Source organism: Ammospiza nelsoni, chromosome Z (genome assembly GCF_027579445.1).
Source record: "Ammospiza nelsoni isolate bAmmNel1 chromosome Z, bAmmNel1.pri, whole genome shotgun sequence".
Taxonomy (NCBI): Eukaryota; Metazoa; Chordata; class Aves; order Passeriformes; family Passerellidae; genus Ammospiza; species Ammospiza nelsoni.
The window spans coordinates 31,147,991-31,168,971 of record NC_080669.1 but is presented as its reverse complement, the minus strand read 5'-3'; the positions used below and the strand labels follow the sequence as shown (position 1 = coordinate 31,168,971).

The 20,981-nt window shown below is 40.5% G+C and overlaps 1 protein-coding gene across 1 annotated transcript in view; it reads right to left on the bottom strand.

Annotated features, from left to right (window-relative positions):
• Positions 1-7,382: 7,382 nt before the first annotated feature.
• Positions 7,383-20,981, bottom strand: part of PTCH1 (patched 1) — a 66,987-nt gene continuing 53,388 nt past the window's right edge. The window contains exons 19-24 of the mRNA XM_059492937.1: positions 20,256-20,393; positions 18,180-18,322; positions 15,134-15,233; positions 13,517-13,771; positions 11,921-12,458; positions 7,383-10,494 (exon numbers count right to left, since the gene is read on the bottom strand). Of these exons, the coding sequence (XP_059348920.1) occupies positions 11,922-12,458; positions 13,517-13,771; positions 15,134-15,233; positions 18,180-18,322; positions 20,256-20,393 (1,173 nt within the window). The 3' untranslated portion in view covers positions 7,383-10,494; position 11,921. The remainder of the gene's footprint in view (positions 10,495-11,920; positions 12,459-13,516; positions 13,772-15,133; positions 15,234-18,179; positions 18,323-20,255; positions 20,394-20,981) is intronic.

Below are 20,981 nucleotides of genomic sequence, written 5' to 3'. Positions count from 1 at the left end.
GCAGGGCAGTGATTGTCCCTCTGTACTCAGCACTGGTGAGGCCACACCTCGAATTCTGTGCTCAGTTCTGGGCCCCTCGATTCAACAAGACATTGAGGGGTTGGAGTGTGTCCAGAGAAAGGCAATGGAGCTGGGGAAGGGTCTGGAGCACAGGTCCTGTGAGTGGCAGCTGAGGGAGCTGGGGTTGTTTAGCCTGGAGTGAAGGAAGGCAAGGGGAGACCTCACCACTTTCTTATAACTACCTGAAAGATTGTAGCAAAGTAGGGGAGTGGTCTGCTCTCCCAGGTAACAGAAGACAGGACAAAAGAAAAATGCCTCAAGTTGCACCAGGGGAGGTTTAGATTGGATATTAGGAAAAATTTCTTCATTGACAGGGTAGTCAGGCACTGGAATAGGATGGTATAGGAATAGGCACTGGAATAGGATTGGTAGTGGCATCACCACTCCTGGAAGTGTTTGAAAGGTGTGTAGATGTGGCACTTTGGGACATGGTGGCAAACATGGTAGTGCTGGGTTACTGGTTGGACTTGATTATCTTAGAGGTCTTTTCCAACCTTAACAATTCTATAATTTTATGACCAGAGTTTAGGGATTGAAAAACACCCACCAAGATGCACATATTGCAAATTCCCACAGAAAAGCCAAAAATCCCCAGGAAATGCCAGCATAACAACCAGATTCCCAGCTGATTCATAAGCGATGGCTTCCTAAGCAGTCCTACTGCAGTGCGTCTTCACAAGGGCTTCCAGAGCCTTTGCTTTTTCACATACTTAGTCTGTCACATGGCATGTGAGAAATAATATGGTGCTTATTAAGGGCACGTGTGTTCTCTGGAACTGGAAAAAAGCACCAGCTGGGGCACAGCCCACTTCTGGGTCTGACACACAATGTCAGTGGGAAAAAAATTAAGTGTTATTCCAAGTATCCATGCAAAGAAGACCTGAAAGGGAAAGGTACTCTGAGAGAAAATAACTTTAAATGACATAGCAGAGTGTCTTCAATTCAAAGTCTGTTTCTTGTATTACATGTACATTAAGGAGGCTAACAAGGCCTCTTCCAGTAAGTCAGTACCCTTCTATCCTGTTTAATCCTATTTGTAGTCCAAAGAAATAAATCAGAACAACAGGAGTGTGGAAAGGAGGTCTAGAGACTCCCATGGTGTGTAGAACAGTGCAGAAGAAAACTCTTCATGGAAAGTCAGGGAAATTAGCCCCCAGACCTAAGATAAACACTTGTCTGGAGCCTCTTCTTCTATGGTTCCCTTTTGCTAAACAACAAAAATTAAAGCAGAATCAGAAAATGAAGCAATATGCTCTGGGAATGTCCACCCAAAGGAAAATGTGAAATCCAAGGTGCAACTTCCCGCATTTTGGAACTTTTAATACATTTCAAGACAAAAAAGCACATGCAAAAACATAAGCCTAACTGGTATTTATCTTGGACTCAATGCTAAAATAACTTGCCAGTAGCAAATTCCATACACTGAAACCACAGTTCTTACTACACACTCGCGTGTTTCCCATCATACACACTCACACACATAGACACACACACATTGCATAGAAAAACATTCAAAAAGCCAGCATCAACACTATAAAAAAATATCCCCCAAAGCAAGTTATCACCTCACCTCTGAGTAGGAACACTGGGCTCTTATGCTCAGCATGCAAGCACAGCCAAACCTCCTTGTCCATCAGAATGACACCCCTCGTCATTTTACACAAACTTCAAATGCACCTTTTAAAGAAATTTTTGTGAGTCCTCCTACATGGGCTCAGGTGTAGTTCTCTCTATTTCTCTTTCTGCTGTTTCCTTTATTTTCTGCTGTACAGCTCACAAGCCTATTTGCTCCTCTGTGTTTCAGCATCCCTTCACCCCGCATCTACCAAGGCAAACAAACCAGCACCACTGTGTCTGTGTGTACTGCTGCTCACAGAATATCCAAGTTCCATGTTGCCAAGCTGAAACAAGTCTCATTAGCAGTAAAACTCAACCTTTCTTGTATGTATTTTTATCATTTACAGCAGTCACACCTGATTTCTGAATTAATTTTTCCAGTTTGAACAGTCCTAGTTATTTGCAGTGATTGTGAAACAAAGGACTTAGCTGTTCAAAGGATCAGAGCCCATGTCACTTTTTGTTAGGGGAATCTTGGGCTTTCTCTATCAGTAATTTTTCCTCTAATGATGTCTGATAAAAATGGTTTTCAAAAATGTAAACTCTCCATTGGACTAATGCAAGATCTGAATCATAAAATAATTTGTTAAACATACACAAAACAAAAAGTAAACAAAACAGAAGAAGTACAGGTAATCATTTCCCGGGGGATACACTCTGAAGGCTTTTTACAGAGATTTAGTTTTTGGGATTCCTCAGGCCTGCCCAGCCTCAAACCAAAACTGTAATATCTTACTGATGCCCAAGAGACCTTGTATCTCTGCACAAGCTCTTTTCATTGGCTTTTTGCAACAATTCAAACTGCATCTTTGGTATCTGTGGGCAGAGCTCCATTCACAAGCTAACCATGAGCCATTCTGTACACCATGCTGACTGACATACCTGTAAGGGTGTACAAGGGGGAAAGCAAAGAAGAGGAAGGCTAAAGAAAGGAAAAGGTGTTGCAGTTGTGAGTAAAATAATATTTAAATTGAAAGGAACCACACCTCAAATACTGCCCTACATAGATGCAGTTCCACAGAGGTAATGGTGCTGTAATTTCCTTGACTTAGAAGGTTTTCTAAGATTTAAACAGAAAAAAATTAAAAGGTGATAAATTAATACAGAATGGCAAAACCAGAACAAAATTATAAAATATTGCAATAAGAAGAAAAAGACCAGTTATAATGGCAGTTACCTAGAGGTCTAGGTTAATGGTTCACAAGGCTATCCTAGCATAGTTCTTCTGCACATCTCAGGTGAGTGCGACAGGTCCCTTCCACAAACAAAATCAGCTCCTTGTTGTTTCTCCTTATGCAACTTTCTGCTTCAGATGCAGCTCAAAAAGGCTCCTGAAGTATGTGAATCCCTTCATGAAGTACCAGAGTACCATTGACTAAGTTACAATCAGGAAAAAACCCTGTACTTCTTTTTACTTGATTCTGAGCTACAGGCAACTAGCTCAAGAATGAGCTGAAGCCTCAGCAGTCAGAAATCTCTGTACCTCAACAACAGCAGAGGACACCTCCATAGGGATGACCCATAGCGTCCAAGTTATATACTGTGAATCAAAGGAAGGGTATGAACAGCATAACTAGGATGACGCTTTTCACTGTACACCAAATCATTAAAGATAAATACAAAGTTAGATTTGCAGATTTACCTTTGCAGATTTACCACAGATGACAATTTAAAAGCTGTATTTCCTTAAAGATCTTAAATGCCTTTGCTGACTCATGGCTTATTCCCACCAGATTTTTCAGAAATTTCCGTGCTCCATGTATACTTATTTAAGTAATGAAATGTTCAAATGTTCAGAATGGAATGGCATGGCACAGCATAGAACAGTATACAATAGACTATTTCAGTTGGCAGAGACCTACAATGATCCCACTGCCTGAACAGGGCTGACCAGAAAAGTTAAATCCCATCATTAAGGGCCTCTTTTCAAGTCACTGACAGGCACAGGGCATTGAGGACCTCTCTAGGAATCCTGTGCCATTGTTTGGCTATCCTCTCAAGGAAAGAAATTCTGAATGTCAGGCCTGACCTTTCTATATTGTGAGAGCTCCAGAAATACCCCATGCCTTGCAGCCAAGGACACGCCTCTGTGCCTCTGTGCAGCTCCAGGGTGGTGGTGCCTGGCCTGCCCTCGCAGCTTTCTGCCTGCCCACAGAGACTCACCAGGTTCTGCTTCTCCCGCCTGTTCCAGCTGCGTGCCTGGGGCCATCTGGAGCCATCTCTTGGCACGGGATTGGGCCTTCCTTAGCAGCAACTCCTGATATGAAACCCAGCAGCTGCCCTCTGTCCCTCGGCTCATTTTGCATGGCCAGCTTGGCTGCAGAAGGGGAGGAGCCCTGGGGAGCGCAGATGCAGGAAGTTGCACCTTGGATTTCAGATTTTCCTGTGGGCTGACATTCCCAGTGCATATTGCTTCATTTTCTGATTTTGCTTTAATTTTTGTTGTTTAGCAAAGAAGAGCTTTTTTGTGAGGTGCCCTCACAGCAAACAGCGTTGGTGGGCACCCTGCAGAGCTTTCGATGGGAGGGCAGTGGGGTGGTGGTAGGGGTGCTGGGGAGCTTGAATGAAGAGTCGCAGAATCACCAAATCATTCAGGTTGGAAGAGACCCTGAGATCACTGAGTCCAGCCTTTGACTGATCAGCACTAACAGCAAGATCATAGCACTGAATGTCACATCCAGTTATTTCCTGTACACCTCCAGAGACTGACGCCACCACCTCCCTGGGCAGTTCATTCCAAGGTTTAACAACCGTGAAGAAATTCTGCCTGATGGACAGCCTGAACCTCCCCTCTGACAGTCTGAGCCTTTTTCTCTTGTCGCTTTCTGCCTGGGAGAAGAGACCCAGCTGCACCATCCTTTCAGGAGAGTGTGGAGAGCAATACAGTCTGTTCTTGATCTTCCTTTACTCCAGACTAAGCAAACCCAGCTCTCTCAGCTGCTCCTCACAGGTCTTGTGCTCCAGACCCTACCTCAGCTGAGTTGCCCTTCTCTGGATACTCTCCAGCCCTTCAATGTCCTTCTTAGAGTAACAGGCCCAGAACTGGGGACAATCACTGCCCTGGTCCTGCTGGCCACACTATTGCTGGTACAGGCCAGGATGGCATTGATCTTCTTGGCCACCCGAGCACACTGCTGGATCATGTTCAATACCACCAGGTCCTTTTCCACTGGACAGCTTTCCAGCCTCTCTTCACCAAGACTGTAGCCCTGCATGGAGTTGTGGCTGAAGCACAGCACCCAGCACTTTGCTGTGTTGAATGTCATGCAATTGGCTTTAGCCTGTCCAGATCCTTTTGCAGAGCCTTCTGATCCCTGTAGATTGACACTCCTACCTGACATGTTGTCATCTGGGAACTGACTCGGGGCACTTTATCCTCTGATCCAGTGCATTAATAAAAATGTTAACCAGGACTGATCCCTGAGGCCCCAACACTGATCCCTGGGGAACTCCACTAGTGACAGGCCACCAACCAGATGTGCTACACCAAGGTGTGTGATCCTGTGCTATAATACCTGCCGTTAGCCTTTACAATAATTTTAAGTTTTACCTGTTAGCCTTCTAAAATGCTGCAACATGGTACAACAGCATATTAATTGGCTAGCAAAGTAAATATTCTGAAGTAAAATGAATAGCCTAATTAAATGGTTGCGTAATCCTGAAAGAGGGCTTGAATTCTCTTCCTGCAAATACTATTTCAGGATGAAAGTTGTGAGTTTCCTATTTATCATCAATATTATACTGAAATAAGGTGCTCAAATATTTTGCCTTATTAGTTTTAATAGCTGAAAAAATATCTGGTTCTTTGTCTAATGAGAAACAATAATCTGTTTGTCTCACAGGTGAACTCTAATTGTAGACGGTTCATAAGTTTGGTAACTAGGAAACAGAGTACTGCTTCATTTTTGTGCTTAATTAGCTGAAATTAACCAGTTAAACTGGGCATGTGTTTTTCCAAGCCACTCAAGCTAGGTAGTGCTGTTGCCTGGCACGCACCCTGTTCGAGCAATAAGATTCAACATGTTTGCAACAAAAAAGACAAGAATGATTAAATGCAGTTGGAAAGTAGTAATTGTTCTCATTGCTTGAAGCAGACATTAAAAATAATTACAATTTGGCAATGGTACATTCAGATATAAACAGTCAGTGTCTCAAATGCTCCTTGGGAGTAAAAGTTAACAAAAATGAAACACCTGTTCATATATCAGTGCTGCTGCAGTTTAGCAGCATGTAGCATTCCTGAAGCTGTTAAATACATGCATTATGCCAACAAAAATTTGGCCACATGTTTACTTAAGGCCTGAATAAATATGGCCAATCTCTGGCAAAAATCAGATCAAGTTCTTACCTGGGGTTAATCAGACTGACAGCAAAATGATAAGAAAACTAAACATGAAAAGTAGTATTGTGTAAATAACTATTGTTTTTGCAAAACAGAATGTTGAAAGGAAAAAAACCCATGTTCTGACAGACAGAATGTATTGATTTATTTACATGGTTTCCAGCTGTGTGAATGGAGCAGCTCCCATGGATCGCTGGACATAAAAGATGAAGTGAGTGAGCTGAGCTAAAGCAAGGCCTAAGTGAGCACTATTCTCATGGGCTGTATCCACAAGAGCCAAATCCGCAACCTGACTCAGGCTGGCTAATCCTGAGGGTGTGAGGGAGAGTATTTTGAGTAGTAAAAATATACGTGTTGAAGTTTTGCAGTTCAAGCCCTTTAACTCTGCTTTTCTCTTTTGTGGTTAAACTTCCAGAAAACATAAAATTGAAAATTATATTTGTATTTACTCTGGCCATGGAAAGTAAAGCCTGAATTATAAATTATCTCAAGACAGGTTTGGGCTTTTTCCTTATGAGACGTTTAGAAGTCTCACGTAAAAAGATCAAAGGGTTAAAGGACAAAGTGAAGGACTGAGGGCTCTGAGGCACTTGGAAGGATGCTGGGCAGAGTATCTGCACAGGAAAAACCACCCCGCGATTTGCGATGCAAATGACTTCAGACAGATGTTGTTACTCTGTTCCCTGCTGCCCACTGCAGCTTCTCCTCCCTGCCTAGTCGGGCTTGTGTGGGGCACAGGGACCTGCACCCTGGCTGGCAAGCAGTAGCACGCTTCCCAGAGGGAATTTTGTCAAGAGTCTCCCTTCTTAGGGACAGCTGTAGTTTTCAGAACTCAGAACACATTTATTTTTTCTTCCACAAAGTGGAAATACCGGACTGATTCTGTTATCCAATTTAGGGTGCAAATTCCCACAGAGATGGGAAAAAGACAAAGAATTTCCTCCCATGTCTAAGAAGAAATAACCTTTATATTATATAAAGTGCTTTAGTCAACAAATTGTTTCATTCAGACTGAGAAGGACATGCATAACCCAGTGCTAAACCTATCCCCCAACATGCAAAGGTAACAGAATCAACAGACAAGGGCCAGCATGCCACTCTTTAGACAGGGCAGCAAATGGCTCCTGCTGCAAATGGGCAAATCTGAATATCCCACACATCCCAAACACTGAAAGATCTCAGATTCATGCTCCAAATCAGAATGATTGCATGGTTGCATCTGCAGAGATACCAGCAGTAAATAAAGAAGCATTCCATAAACAAGCAAATCCATAGCCAGTAAGTTATAATATTTTTTTATTCATGTTAGAATTTCTATCAGTGTTTGAACATTAATATTTAGAGAGTTTTTACAATTTCCATTCAAAGCTTAAAATGAGAACCACGCTAGATCACAAATGGTAACTAAAACACAGTTCAGAATTGTATGAATAGTCACACTCTCTTTCTCTCTTAACACTGTTAAACACTTTCTTTTCTCCAGGGGGTTTACAAGGAAAAGTGTGCACTGTAATTGTATCTCAGCAGTGTTCCAAAACATAATGGTATCATCATTACATATAAACTCTTTAAAAATATACTTCTGTCGAAAGACTTGATTACTACTATGTACACTACAAAAATAAATTTTCATATAAATAAATTATATGGCATAATTTTATCTTTGTAACTGAAATGACACAAACCCACTCCTACCAAACAGGCAGGCAATGAGACCCAGTTTGAATATTTTTTTCCTTTTAACTCCTTACACTAAAAGCTACAAGTCCATAATGTAAATGTTATATACTCTTTCCTATTTAACATTAGTAAGCACTCTATACAAATAAAAATCCATTAAACAGTAAAAACATAACTGTAATAGTGTTTCCAATAGAAATAAAATCCCTGCATTTTGTTTGTTATAAACTGGCATGACAAATACTGTAAGAAAAACATTCTTATGATACAAAAATATAAATATCACCCATGATTAAAAAAGTTAAGAAAAAAAACCAAAAGAAAACAAAGGTTGCCAGCCACTGAGTTCTCCCCTTGCCAATGTGACTATCGAAGAAGAAGGTCTACATTGTGCACAAAGCAGCAGACAGCTCACCCACACACAAGCACGCAGGCAGGCTCGGGGCAGGGGCAGGTGGGAGACACTGCAACTTGCCCTGCGCCCCTTGCCTGCCGAGCAAGAGCAGGAAGCAAGGCAGCCTGCGGCACGGAGCGGTGCCAGTGGGAGCCCTGCCGGTCTCTGACACGTGAGCGCACAAGCTTGGTGGTTGAAGGCAGCTTCCAATTGGTATCATACAGTTTTGTTGCAGATTTGTATGATCTGAGGTCACTATGCTGCTCGTGCTAAATTGGGGCCCCTCATCTTTTTGTCATCAAGAGTTTTCATGTTAGACAGTGAACTGGACCAGTAGGCAGTTGCGACATTAACCCTTGGTGTGCACTGAGACAGTAGCTTATGTATCACGGGAATGACACCAGGCTCTCGCCACCTGCTCTTTGAGCGTTCACATTGGAGATCTGTAAACAAGTGCCTCATATCAAAGTGTTTTCAAGTGAGCAAAAAAGGCATGGAATTTTGTGCATTCTCATTATCCCCATTCGTTTTGCTGGCAAGGTCTGTAGGCAAAGATAGACTCCCTGAAGCCACTGGAGAAAAACACTTTCCCATCAAAGAATTGGCCACTGCTATTCAGGTATACAGAAAGAAAAGCCCCACCACTGCTGTGTTTAGAAACTGAATATTGGCTGTGTTTGGCTCTGAATACAAAACTGAACATCTACCTGCTCTAAAAAACAGCTTGGTGAAGGGCAGAAAAAGATAAAAAAAGAAGACGGAGATAACGAAAACTTGTGTTGCATTATTTTAAATTAAGGTTCTTTGTTCCTACGTTTTGTTTCCAGTGGGAACACAGATTGCAGTGTTTTTCCAGACCCTTCACCTGCAGCAATCCCCTTTTAGTTTAAAAATAATAGTACAAAAAGCTAAATTAGTTTCGCAAAGAGATCCCAGTTTAGCTGTTATAATTAAAAGTGCCAATGCAGCATGGGAAAACACAAACAATAAAGAAAATAACTACCCAGGCCTTAAGTGTCATTACCATCCTGGCCCACCAGAAAGCCATTTATATTTAAAAGTGAATGTACTTTTTTTTAATCCTTCCATTTGATTTATATTACTTACTATTAACTCCTTCCTGCCACAAAAATAAGGTGACCAGAGATACTGCTTTCAATGCTGTAATGACTCAGCTAAGCTGTGGCTCACCATCAAACAATCCATTATCCAGCTTCTGATCCCATTCAAAATTAACAATATCAAAATAAGGCAGATCAGATGCTCATTGTATTTCTATAACCACCAGCACCTGTCAATATCCAGCACCTTCGGAAGTGAAAAAATAATGGTCATAGTGCTTGCACTTACCTGGCATATTTTGCAAGGGAAAAAAAAAAACTCGAAGCACTATATGAACTGTAATTAAGCCTCACAACATTCCTGGGAGGTAGGTAAGTGTAATTATAACCATTTTACAGAATGAAAAATTGAGGCATGGGGCAGTTAAGTAACTTGACTAAAGTAATGTGAAACAAGTCTTTAAGGGTTTGGGAACTGAAATATAATTCTAAACCTCAACTCCCTGTCTTCTCTAGTATTTTAGTTGGGCCTTTGATGATGGCAGTCTATAGCTGTATATATTGGTAAACAACAACAGAGTTTTCACTAGTGCCTACTAACAGGGAAAGCCAGACTCACATCAGCATGAGTGGGTTTGCAAGCCCACCAAGTGTTAACATACAGCAAAAGAGAAACTAGAGTACACCAGGAACATACACACAAAAGCAGGCATGTTTCCAGATGCACGCTTGGACACATACAGCAAAACAAAACCTGCACATAGCTAAGTCTATTTAAGCCTCCCAGATTAACTCGCTTTTCTTCATATTTGCTTATTTTAAAAATTACCACGCATAGCGTGTTTGAAAGTTAACAGTAACATTTCATACTACCACAGGGTTGTGATACACAAATTTAAAATATTTTAAACAGACATGTACCTTTTAAAAAATCCTATTACATAAGCAATATTTGCATAGAATTATACAAGTAAATTATAAAATATTTAAGCAGCAGCAACTTATGCTGAAATTTAGAACTAGATTAAGCTTAGTTGTGGCACAGATACCAATGTACAAAAAGTACAAAGAGCGCACAATTTTGTCCCCATTCTATTGCCCAAAGGCAAATTACTCCAGACTATACTACTTTACATCATTCTTTTGTATATTACATATGTGTACATCTTTTAAATACTTAAAAGAAATATTTAACAAAATAATACAATAGGTTACAGTAACAGTGAACTGTTGTCCTGATGCAGCATGTTCTTTTCGACAACTTCAAGCAGTTCTTCTCTTCAAGCAGTTCTGGAATACAGTTTTCCATCTTTGGCCTCTTCTTTGCTTCAGTTATTACCCTGTACAAAAAAGGAGAGAGAAAAAAGCAAACAGTCACTGAATTTCAAGAAAAACAAATCAAATGAAACCAACTCATTTCATGATTCTTGTGGTTAGATTTAGTAGTCAGGAAATGCTGGCTCTACTTTCATCTCAGTTATTAATTTCCTGGTGAAGAAATACTGATGCCAATTAAAAAAATGTTGATGCTTTAATTTCTAAGTTCCCAGTTTTAGATAGCTGTGACAAATTCAGTCAAAACCAATGAACAGTTGAAGAAGTATGCTACATTGAATACTGAGTTTACTTAAGAGTCTCACATTAACATACACTTCAGCTTGAAAAAACTAAGCCCAAGTATTTCCTTATTCTGTGGATACTGTTATTTGTCATATTTCTAGACTGCAAGGCTAAAGGCATTCACTCCTATTTACGCTTTGGGATGTTTGGAGAGACATTTTATGATTTAGAAAGTGGTTTCATTTTGAATTATCATAGAAATTTCTGTCAAAACTCTGTGTGTGTGTGCATACACATGCATGCATGCGTACATGCAAAATATTCTAGAATCAAAATAAAATTACTTGCTCTGTTCAGACTGTTGTCTGTCACTGAAAAGCTCAGACAAGCAAAGAGAAAAATCAGTAATCGACAGATAAGTAACTATTCTATTCCCTGCAAGAGAACATAGTAAAAATAGTGAGAAATAGTCTTCATGTAAGAGCCCCAATAAGTTTTCAGTGTAAAAACTCAATGGGCAGCTCTATCCTGTGCAAACCTGCAATTGCCACTGCAGATGCCCCTGGCATGGCAGAGGTCAGCTCAGACACCTCCAGTGTACGAGGTCACTGGGGAGGTCTCTGAAGGCCCCTCCAAAGAGCAGGGAACACTCTGCTGAGCAGAAGTGCACTAGGCATGTAGGACTTCCCACCTCTCACCTGGCTCATCTTCCAGAGGGATTCAGTCCTTATTATGGACTTTAAATTTTTTCACAAATTATTTTATTCAAGAGATGACAACTCCTCAAGTAGCTGACAATTTTTACACTCTCCTAGACAATGTCATTTTATATAATGTTTTAGAGCATGCCTGATTCAGGGATCAGAAGACAGGACTTACACAATGGCATATGCAGTCGCACAGCTCTGAAGATGTTTATACAACATCTCTGCTTTATTTTCCTCATCAGGTAAACTGGGATTGTATGATTTTGCATGGCTCTTCAAAGTATGACTTTCCAGTGTTGGAGTGCTCTATCTTAGTCAATGTCATGTCCAGTGCAAAATGTACTATATTCACAGTTAGCAGATTTAAGGTGATCAGCGTGACCTGTAAGTAGCGCTGTCTGTGAAAAGTTACCCCTGAGAAATTGAATTTTCCTCTTTCTTTTGATCACACCATTGCCTGACACAGGCCAAAGCTTACAGTTACGCAGGATGGACCTACCTTATTGTGAGCTGTTGCCAGGTATCCTCTCCTCACATTCAACATCTTGCAGTTCTATAACTTCCACTTTAGAATTCCTTCTTTCACATCGCACATTAAAAGGCACGTGGGGGTCCTCAAATGGCACATGGCCAGCCTCGTGGTGTCCCTCGTAGGACGGAAAGCTCGCTCCCCGAGGGCTGTGGCTGTGCAGGGCAGGGTGGACAGCAACAGTGACTGAGGCTGAGGCAGTCACAGTAGTGATAGGCTGGCAGTAGGCTGCTCCCGCGGCGCCCGCGGCCCCGAACGCCGGGCTCCGAACGCTGTGCGAGTGAGCCTTGTGGCCCAAGCGATCCCTGCTGCTGCTGCTGCTCGGTGCCGAGGGCCCTTCAGTAGAAATTTCAAAAGCGTCCCTGCGAGGGCGGTAAGGAGGTGGTCGCGGCCCTTCCCTCGCTTCCCTTTTGGGCTGCCTGCCCTGATGCCATGGCTGCTGCGTGCTGGGCTCTGGATTCGGCTGGAGCCGAGGGCTCGGCTGATGCCTGGCCTCCGGCTGAACCACCTGAGAGAGACACACACGGTTACACCTCTGACACAGCAAAGCAAGCAAATACCACGCTTGCTTATGTTTTATGCTGGGAATAATTATAATACTGCTCTGACTCTACAAAGGCAATGTGGTGGAATCTGATAATTGATTTTTCCATGGTTTTTGTCTGAAGTTTTTAAAACCTGGAAAGCACATCTTCAGAAAACACAGGATGACAGCTGAAAACATTATTGTAAGCTTTGTACATGCTGGTCCATCTTTTCAAAGGGATGGGTGACAAGCACTTGGTCTTAACTCAACAAGCAGAATTGCAGGCATTTGGAAAAGGCCATTCCATGCAGGGAACATACACAGGATGTTAGTAGGGTACTTTGTATAGACTGTAGGAATCTGTTTTCTGATTTCCATAAAGAGCGTGAAGCACAGCAGCTACATCAGTCAATAAACCGTGACCAACTTCAAATGTGGCTGTGCTTGTACCTATTTCTAGGCCTCTGCTGAACAAAACCAGATCCGCATTGCAGCTCAGCATGCAACATCAGCAGGGGTAGGAGACAGAGCTTTTTCACTTTCCTTTGAAATCGCAATTATGCCAACCCAGTAGCAAGATGCAACTAGGCCCAAGATTTGGTACAGCACTTAAACTGCTTTCTTCTGGCTCTAATCTTTCTCTCCAAAATGTGCTGCCTCAGAGAGGTATATTACAGCAATCCACAAGGAGCTGTGTGAAAGAGGCTGGTATCTTGTAATGCCTCCCTCTCTCTCTGAAAACAGTCATCAAACAGACTGAGAGCTCTCTCTTGTGGCTGGTGCCAATAGGATGTAATAGCAATTACCCATGCCAAACGCCTGCTTTTGGCCCACCACTTTATCCCCAGCTCAGCTGTAAAGGAGAGAATCAGGAAAACCTTCACTTCTGCGAACAGGTTTTGGCACGAAGTCACAAAGCACAATCCGTCATAAAGAGTTTTCCATGAAAATAAATAGATCTTTTTAAAAAAACCCCAAAACCAAAACACACCAAAAAACTTCTTCTTGCCCTCCTGCTAATAGATATGAAAGATACTTACAGTGGATCTTGCAAAGAGAGGATTCTCAGTCGCTTCCACTATTACTTGATGGGCTGGTGCCCCAGGACCTCGGGTGGCCTCGTACTGATGCAGCTCTTCACTGATTCCAGACACTGTGGTTTGAGAGCTGTACTCAGAATCAGAGGAATCTGAAGCATTATTTGTGTGGCCAGGTGGCAGTGCAAACCTCACAGTACTGGGGGGTGGCTCAGGAGATGGTGTGGGCAGTCTGTCCTGTCCATTGGTTGGAGAAACCTGGTGACAGCAACACTTTCAGTTACATTCAGCTAGCTTTAGCCTTTTAATCACTAGAGCTTGACACAAGCAATGTTCTGCCAAATACACCCTGCCGTGCCACAACAAGCTTAGCAACAGTTTTCTGATGAACACAGATACTGAACTGAAAAAATTAATGGAAGTAGAAAAGATATGACCTCCATCTGCAGATACATATGTAAACAAGACTACACAGATATCATTTTATCAGGAAGAGCGTACATGCGTGCATGTGCATGCACTTGCAAATATAAAAACAAAAATAATATCTGGGCTCCCCTCCCCTTTCAGCAAGCATTAGCAGTGATTCCACAAAATCACCTCAGTGGGTCGGGACAGTGTTACTCCATGTCTGTTTGCAAAGAGAGATGGATACACACATCACACCAACATATATGGTAATAACACACACATTCACATTATTTGAGTAATAGACAGGTCATGCATACTGTTAGGAATTAGGAGAATACACATTGTTGTCAAAACTGTTTGTGAAATATACCAGTGAAATATACCAGTGCTGAATACATACCTTGTGTTTTGTTCTTGTGCACATACATATATATAGATATATGAAACATAGCACACTGATTCTATTGACACATGATAAAGATAACCCCAGGTAACACAGTAATTGTATTAACTACAGGGTAGGTAATAAATGACCAACAACCAAATATAAAGTTGGTATCCGTGAATCCTGGAGTCTGGACTCGGAGTTTGTGCTGTAAAGTCTCCAACATCTAAGTGAAGCCTTCCCACAACCAAAGCCTAAGTGAAGCCTTCCCCACAACAAAAATGCTACTTGAGGCAGGAGAATGCCACAGGGAGAGGTGGCTGGGCAGTGGGGACCTTCTGGCAGACCAATCCTGGTTATCAAGGTGTGGTCTCTCGACCACCACTGTGTGTGTTGGTCCACACGGGGCCTTCCTGGTGGTCTGCTCAGCTAAACACTTTGAGGAATGCAACAGAGCCGCTGAGGTAGGAAAGCAGAAGCTATGTGTATAAAACAAACTATCTTTTGCAAAATATTGAGGGAAATCCTTATTTTACAAACTTCTTTGCAGATCACATTACGCTAGTAGTATAAATAACCCTATCAGGTTTGCTTATTGTGACCTCTAAAACGAGACTTATTTAAAAAAAAAAAAAAAATTTAAAAAGGCGTAGTATCAACTATGTACCAAACAGCACTTTTAATAAAAATTTATGAAGATGCCTGAGAGCAAGAAACTTAATCCAAGAAAATTTTAAAAATATTTCCTAAAACCAGGGGGTGATTGAGGGGGACAGCAACACAGACATAGTATTATTTTTCTGTTCATTATTAATTTTACTGACCTCAGGGTATGGTCCAAAGAATGAGAGAAGAACAGGAAGCAGCACCAATCCATTGAGAACTCCCAGAATGGTTAGGATTGCCAAAACAGCAAAGAAATACCTGAAGTACAGTTTAAATAGTTTGGGGGAGAGAATAGCCACTGTTAGAAACAAGGGATCACAAATTACTCCAACATATGTTAAAATAATAAAGATCCTAAATTAACTCTAGCTTATTACTAACATCAAAGGAAACATTTATATCACTTTCCATATAAAATATTGGGGTTTTTACCTTTTGCATTAGAGAAGCTACGTTCCACAAAGTGTTAGTTGAAAAGGAAAGAAAAAAATTAAATTTGTTAATTTCCCAGAATTTGAAAGCATGTAATGTTATTTATGAATGTGTTACACAAACACAAAAATATGGAATGTGCAGGGAAGGGCTGAATGGATTGAAAGCACAAATACAATGAAAAGGGGCCCCCATTAGTGAAAACCCAGCAGAAGCAAACAAATGAAGTGAAGGGTGTAGAATTTAAACAATTTAGTGTAGAAGGAAAAGAAGCCCTCTTCTCCCAGCAGCTAATCCACTGTGAAATGCTTCTGCAACTTACAGCAGAATGTCTAATTAAATCTACAGTATATCAGGTAAGGGTTTTCCTTGCCGTTCATTAATCAAACTTAACGCCTAGAATTCTGTGAGTTCCAGTTTTACCAAATAGCTTGAATTGCAACTCTTTACAACACAGGAACCCGCCTTCTGCAAAGAAAATGCCCATTCTATAGTAAGCTTCAGCATTGTACTGAGTAAGAGCACTCCACAATGGCAGAGCTGCATTGCAGGCTAATCTTTTGTTGAACAATTTAGCATCTCTGAATACTCTTGTTTTGCGTCAGCCAATTCAAACATAAAGGCTGAAATACTATGGAAGAAGAGAAAAGTGCACAAGTAGTTGTCCTTTCCCACCACTGAGGGCTAAGGTCTGGGATCCTTCATGAATACCAAGGTAAACCTGTCAGTAAAAGGAAAGTCTTGCTAGTTGGTATTCGGCACAGCTGGGGCTCAGACTAAACTTAAGGCTGCGTTGTAACTAATTATTTCAAGGACTCAGTCTTGGTAAATTTCTGAAGGAGAAAGCAAAGGAGAAGAACAGAGGGCGAGTTTGCTAATGGGTCTGCTGATTACATTGTCTAGCTGGCAACAAACTTTACTGCCTCCCTGTTTCCACATCTGATCAAATATATCAGACTCCTGTAAAACTATAAATATCCTGCTATTGTAAACATTTGGGAATTTCTGATCTGCATTAACAAAAATCAGCAAGCCAATCTACTCTACTAACATAAACCACCAGAACTTTAAACTGGGACACAGATCAACAACAGACATTAAAAACATTTGCATCTCATCCATCTAATGTTAGAATAAACAGGAGGATTATGGCTTTGACCAGTTGGTGTATACAGTGTCTGTTAATTTACTTAATCTTCCACATTGCTGGACTAATCTGTCGCTTTCCGGAAGTTTAGGATCTTCTTCGCCCACTCTAACAATGCTCAGGCTCCCCATAGTTTATTTTATTATATTTTTTAAACACAGCAAACTGAAGTGAGATTGTGCTATAAAAACAGAAACTGATGGCCAAAAAAAGTAAAATAACATAAGTTGAAAAGTTGAAAGGCTCATTTTATAAACTGAGAGCACATCCAATCCAAATTTGGTGTGAAGGGCTGCTACAGTCTTCCATTTGCTATGACACAAAAATGTGTGCCAAAATCTCATCTGTTAAGTAGGAAAGTAGCACACCAAAAATATACCCCTGTAAATTTAGGTTAAATCTATCAGTAACCAGTATGTCAAAATGTTCTGACCCTTACAAAACCAGTTCCTAAAAGAAAAATTCTATTTCTTCAATACCAATTCAATAAAGTAAAAAAATAATGATTTTGGGGAAAAAAAAATTATTTCAGAACATAGAAAACATGTATAGTAATATTCTTCATGCAGGTTTCATGAGATCTAACTGCAACCCGCCTGCTTTCTTCAAATCTCTTTCATACATAAACAAAAAGCCTGATGAGATTTAGCAGTCATTCTCCCAGTTCCTGCCCCTGACATTTGTTGTTCTTGTTGTCAAATGGATGTCAGTTAAGTCTAGTCATCTATCCAGCTTATGTCTACCTAAGTAGTTTAGCCATCTTTCAGAGCATTTTTATTTGGCCCAGTTCTACCTCAGTTCCATTTTAGGGCTTGGATTATTTTTGTGTGTGTGTGCTATAGTTTACCACAAAGAGCCTGTGTTACTTCTAAGATTAGCCATTTTGCAGAGCTCCACAGGTTGTTTGGAGTAGAAGAGGATCTGTTTCATTGCACTTCTCAAATTCCCCTCAAGAAAAGACTTGCTTTCCTCGATACTTGACAAACACACATTCTTAATTATATTCACAAGAAACAGCCTGCTTGTAGTTCTAAACAGAAGGGCCTTCAGGTTTGCTGTACAAAATTTTAGTATGAAGTTCTGTGTTCATATTTATGGTTCCCCAGCTCCCAAACAGCACCTTGTCCCCCCACATCCCCCACCTCTTTTCCTCATTATGTAAAACCAACATAAGGATAGAAGAGGAAGGCCCTGAGAGAGTCACTTGCAGCACAGTTGAATGTTTGTAGGTTCACATGTCTTTTGCATACAAATTCTTGTGCATACAAGAAGTCTGGAGGACCTCAAGGCTAAAGGTCAGCTGCAGCTAACACTGGTCAATACAAGATGCTTTGAACTAATTCAAACCCAGAATCAGCAAACTTTCTAAAGAGCAAAATTTTTGTGTTCCTTTATGCTAAGTCTCAGATTTTCCTGGAACAGATTTTAATGTCAGCAATGGAAACACTACCACGTCTAGCAAGTAACAAGGAGTTAATAAAACAGAGGGAAAGCAGGACCATGACATAAGCATACTTGACACACCATGCACAGTAATAAAATGACAGATTCACTGAAGTGAATAAAAATTAAAAGCACAGTTATTTTTATTTTTGAAAGAAAGTCAAAACACAAAAATGCTTTACCTGACAATAAAATCAAACTCTGATCCTGCAAGCATTAACACCCCAAGCAGAGTGGACACGGCCCCATCCAGCACTGGTGCAAACATGTGTTCCAATGCAAGGACAGCCCTATGGTTCCTGTCTCCTATGGCAGTTAAAAACGCCTGTAAAACAAAAAAATCCATTTCCTTAAGCAGATGTATACAACCTTCCAAACAGCCTCTCTCCTAGCATACACAGGTTTCCATCAGTTAATTACTCTAAACTACAATTTATCAAAGTTATCTCTGTAGCTGCCTAACCCTTGAGAGAAGGCTTGATCCTGCAGATTTACCACAGCAGTTGCTGAAGTCACACAACCAGAGTAAGCACTGATAACAGTCAGCCCATAATAATTCTGGAAGCAATTCCTACTTGCAACAGTAGCCTTTTGTCTCTGGATTTGCCTATTTCCACCTGAAAAGAATCCATATCCTGGTGAATGCACTTCAGGTGTGAAAATTGCAGGGCTGCTCTTCTCATTCTTGTGGGTCCATGGCCTCTGTGACTTTTTTAACATTTTCATTTCACTCAAAAAAGTTTTTGAAACTTTTAGAACTTCAAAGCTAGCAGTTCTATACATAAAAAATTATCCTAGGAATAATGCTAAACATGGTAATGCCTGAGCAACAATATCACTAGTGAACTGTCTTCATCCCTACAACTCTGTATGAATAAGCTTTATCAAGAACATGCAAATACTGGTGTTATAAATTCGTTATAAATTTGTCTACTTTGTATGACTTAATGGTTTAAGAAAACAAGAACCTGACTGATCTTCTTACTGTGGTTTGTAAGGGCTCTCTTTAACTAATTCCCTACTGGCTATTAAGATATGTGCTGAAGCAGCTATCTTCCTCACAGTCCTGGAATTTAAGTCCCTCTTCTCTAGAACTAGAAAAAAACAAGGTCACAATTCACAAGCAATAGCAGAAAACTGACCCACAACTGCATTGTGAATCACTTTTAAACTCAATTAAATTTGGCATTAAAAGCACTACCTTTTTTGTTTATACAACACTGATTTTACTATTTATGTGTTCCAAAGTTTTCATCTCCAGTGTCAATGTAGAAAACCAGTATTTTCAATTTGCTTGGCATTTTACCTTCAGGCACAGGTGACCCATAAAGTCCTGTAAATTAAATTGGTTTCTTCCCAACTAGAAACAACTGTTTTGTCCATTTTTTTATTCTATTTTTCCTGTTTTAAGTCTTCAATACTAAGAAGCTGTCATTTCTTTCTTCCTCATCTACACTAACACTTCCCAAACAATCCAAAGTCCTAGCAAGTTCATTTGCCTCCAAAAGTCGATCTGTAGCAGCAGGGGAAAAAAGATGTCATCACTTGAGGAATTCAATTGCTCCTCTTTAACCTTACCCTACTTCCACTTTGGTTTTTCTCAAAATGATTCTTTTCATTTAGGGTGACTTTATGTGCCCTAACTCTGTACATCATCTAAACTACTAGATAAACAGTAGAAAAATATTTTCCTACAGACTGCATGTTTGTGCCCGCTATTAGTAGCCAATGGCTTCTGAAAAGAAGGTGAAGATTTTACAAATGGAACACTAATTCAAACATGTTCACATTCAAAAAGTCCAGAAATACCAAATGACACAATATCTGATCTTGAAAAACTCTTCTGAAGAATTCTCTTTTGCGAGATAGAGAACAAGCAAGAGGCAACAGAAAGCCATGTAATGTTGATGCACAAAACTGGGGCATCAGACAAGGATCATGAGAGTCTGGAATGAAGCAAGGTGATTTAAGATCTCTGTTTTCTCTATATAATTGCATTAATCAGACTAACAGGTATCATAGCTAATGATACCTGTTAGTCTGATAATGAGACTCTCTTGGCTCCTGGGAGACTGACTCAATGGCTAGGAATCACCTCATGAAGATCACCTCTTGTTCCATTGAGACAAATAGAAAGGTACATAAAACTGTGACCATTTTCCTTCTGAGAATCACGTCACTGACAAGAAACTGTAAGGATTTGTGATCTGAACATTTTATTTTAAGATGTTTTTGAAATGCTTCTTGATTTTACATACCAAAGCAACATGAACAGTGAATTCCACACCAATGCCAACAGAAGCAATCAGGATAACCACAGGCACTGCACTCAGCTTTATTCCAATTAGACCCATCATGCCAAACAGCTCCACAGTCATCAGAGCCAGCACCACCACCTAGATGATTTCAAACATCTGTTAGTATTTTCTTATACTCCAGACAATGAGGAGAAAGACATTTCAAAATAATGTGGTTACCATAGGACATATTCCTCAAAGCTGCCCTATATTCCCAAAGACAAGCTGCTCTTTTTTAATTATTCTCAATGGCAACAAATGCTGCACAGCCAGTCTAAATTACACCCTAAGAAACATTAACACATGAAGCACTAGCTTTGTATTGGTTGCAATCCATCAGTAAGCTGAAAAAACATTTTTTCCTCCTTATCATGGATACTCCCCAAAGGTACATTTTTCTTTTTCACCCATCTTTCAGACAGTCCTTCCAGAAAAAGAATCTTTCAACTATCTGTATTTGAACTCACTTTTGTAGAACTGCAAATATAAGCAAAGATGTCTAAAGCACAGAAGAAACTGAATGCCATAATCAGCTGATGTGTCTCAGGTTACAGAGGGACTCTCAGCTTTTAAAGTATTTGGGGGGGATTGACATGGACAAAGTGAACAGTTAAATATAAGAGGAAGCTTTTATTTTTCTTTCATCTACCTTGTAAAAAAACTGAGGAAAAGGGAGGGAAGGAAATC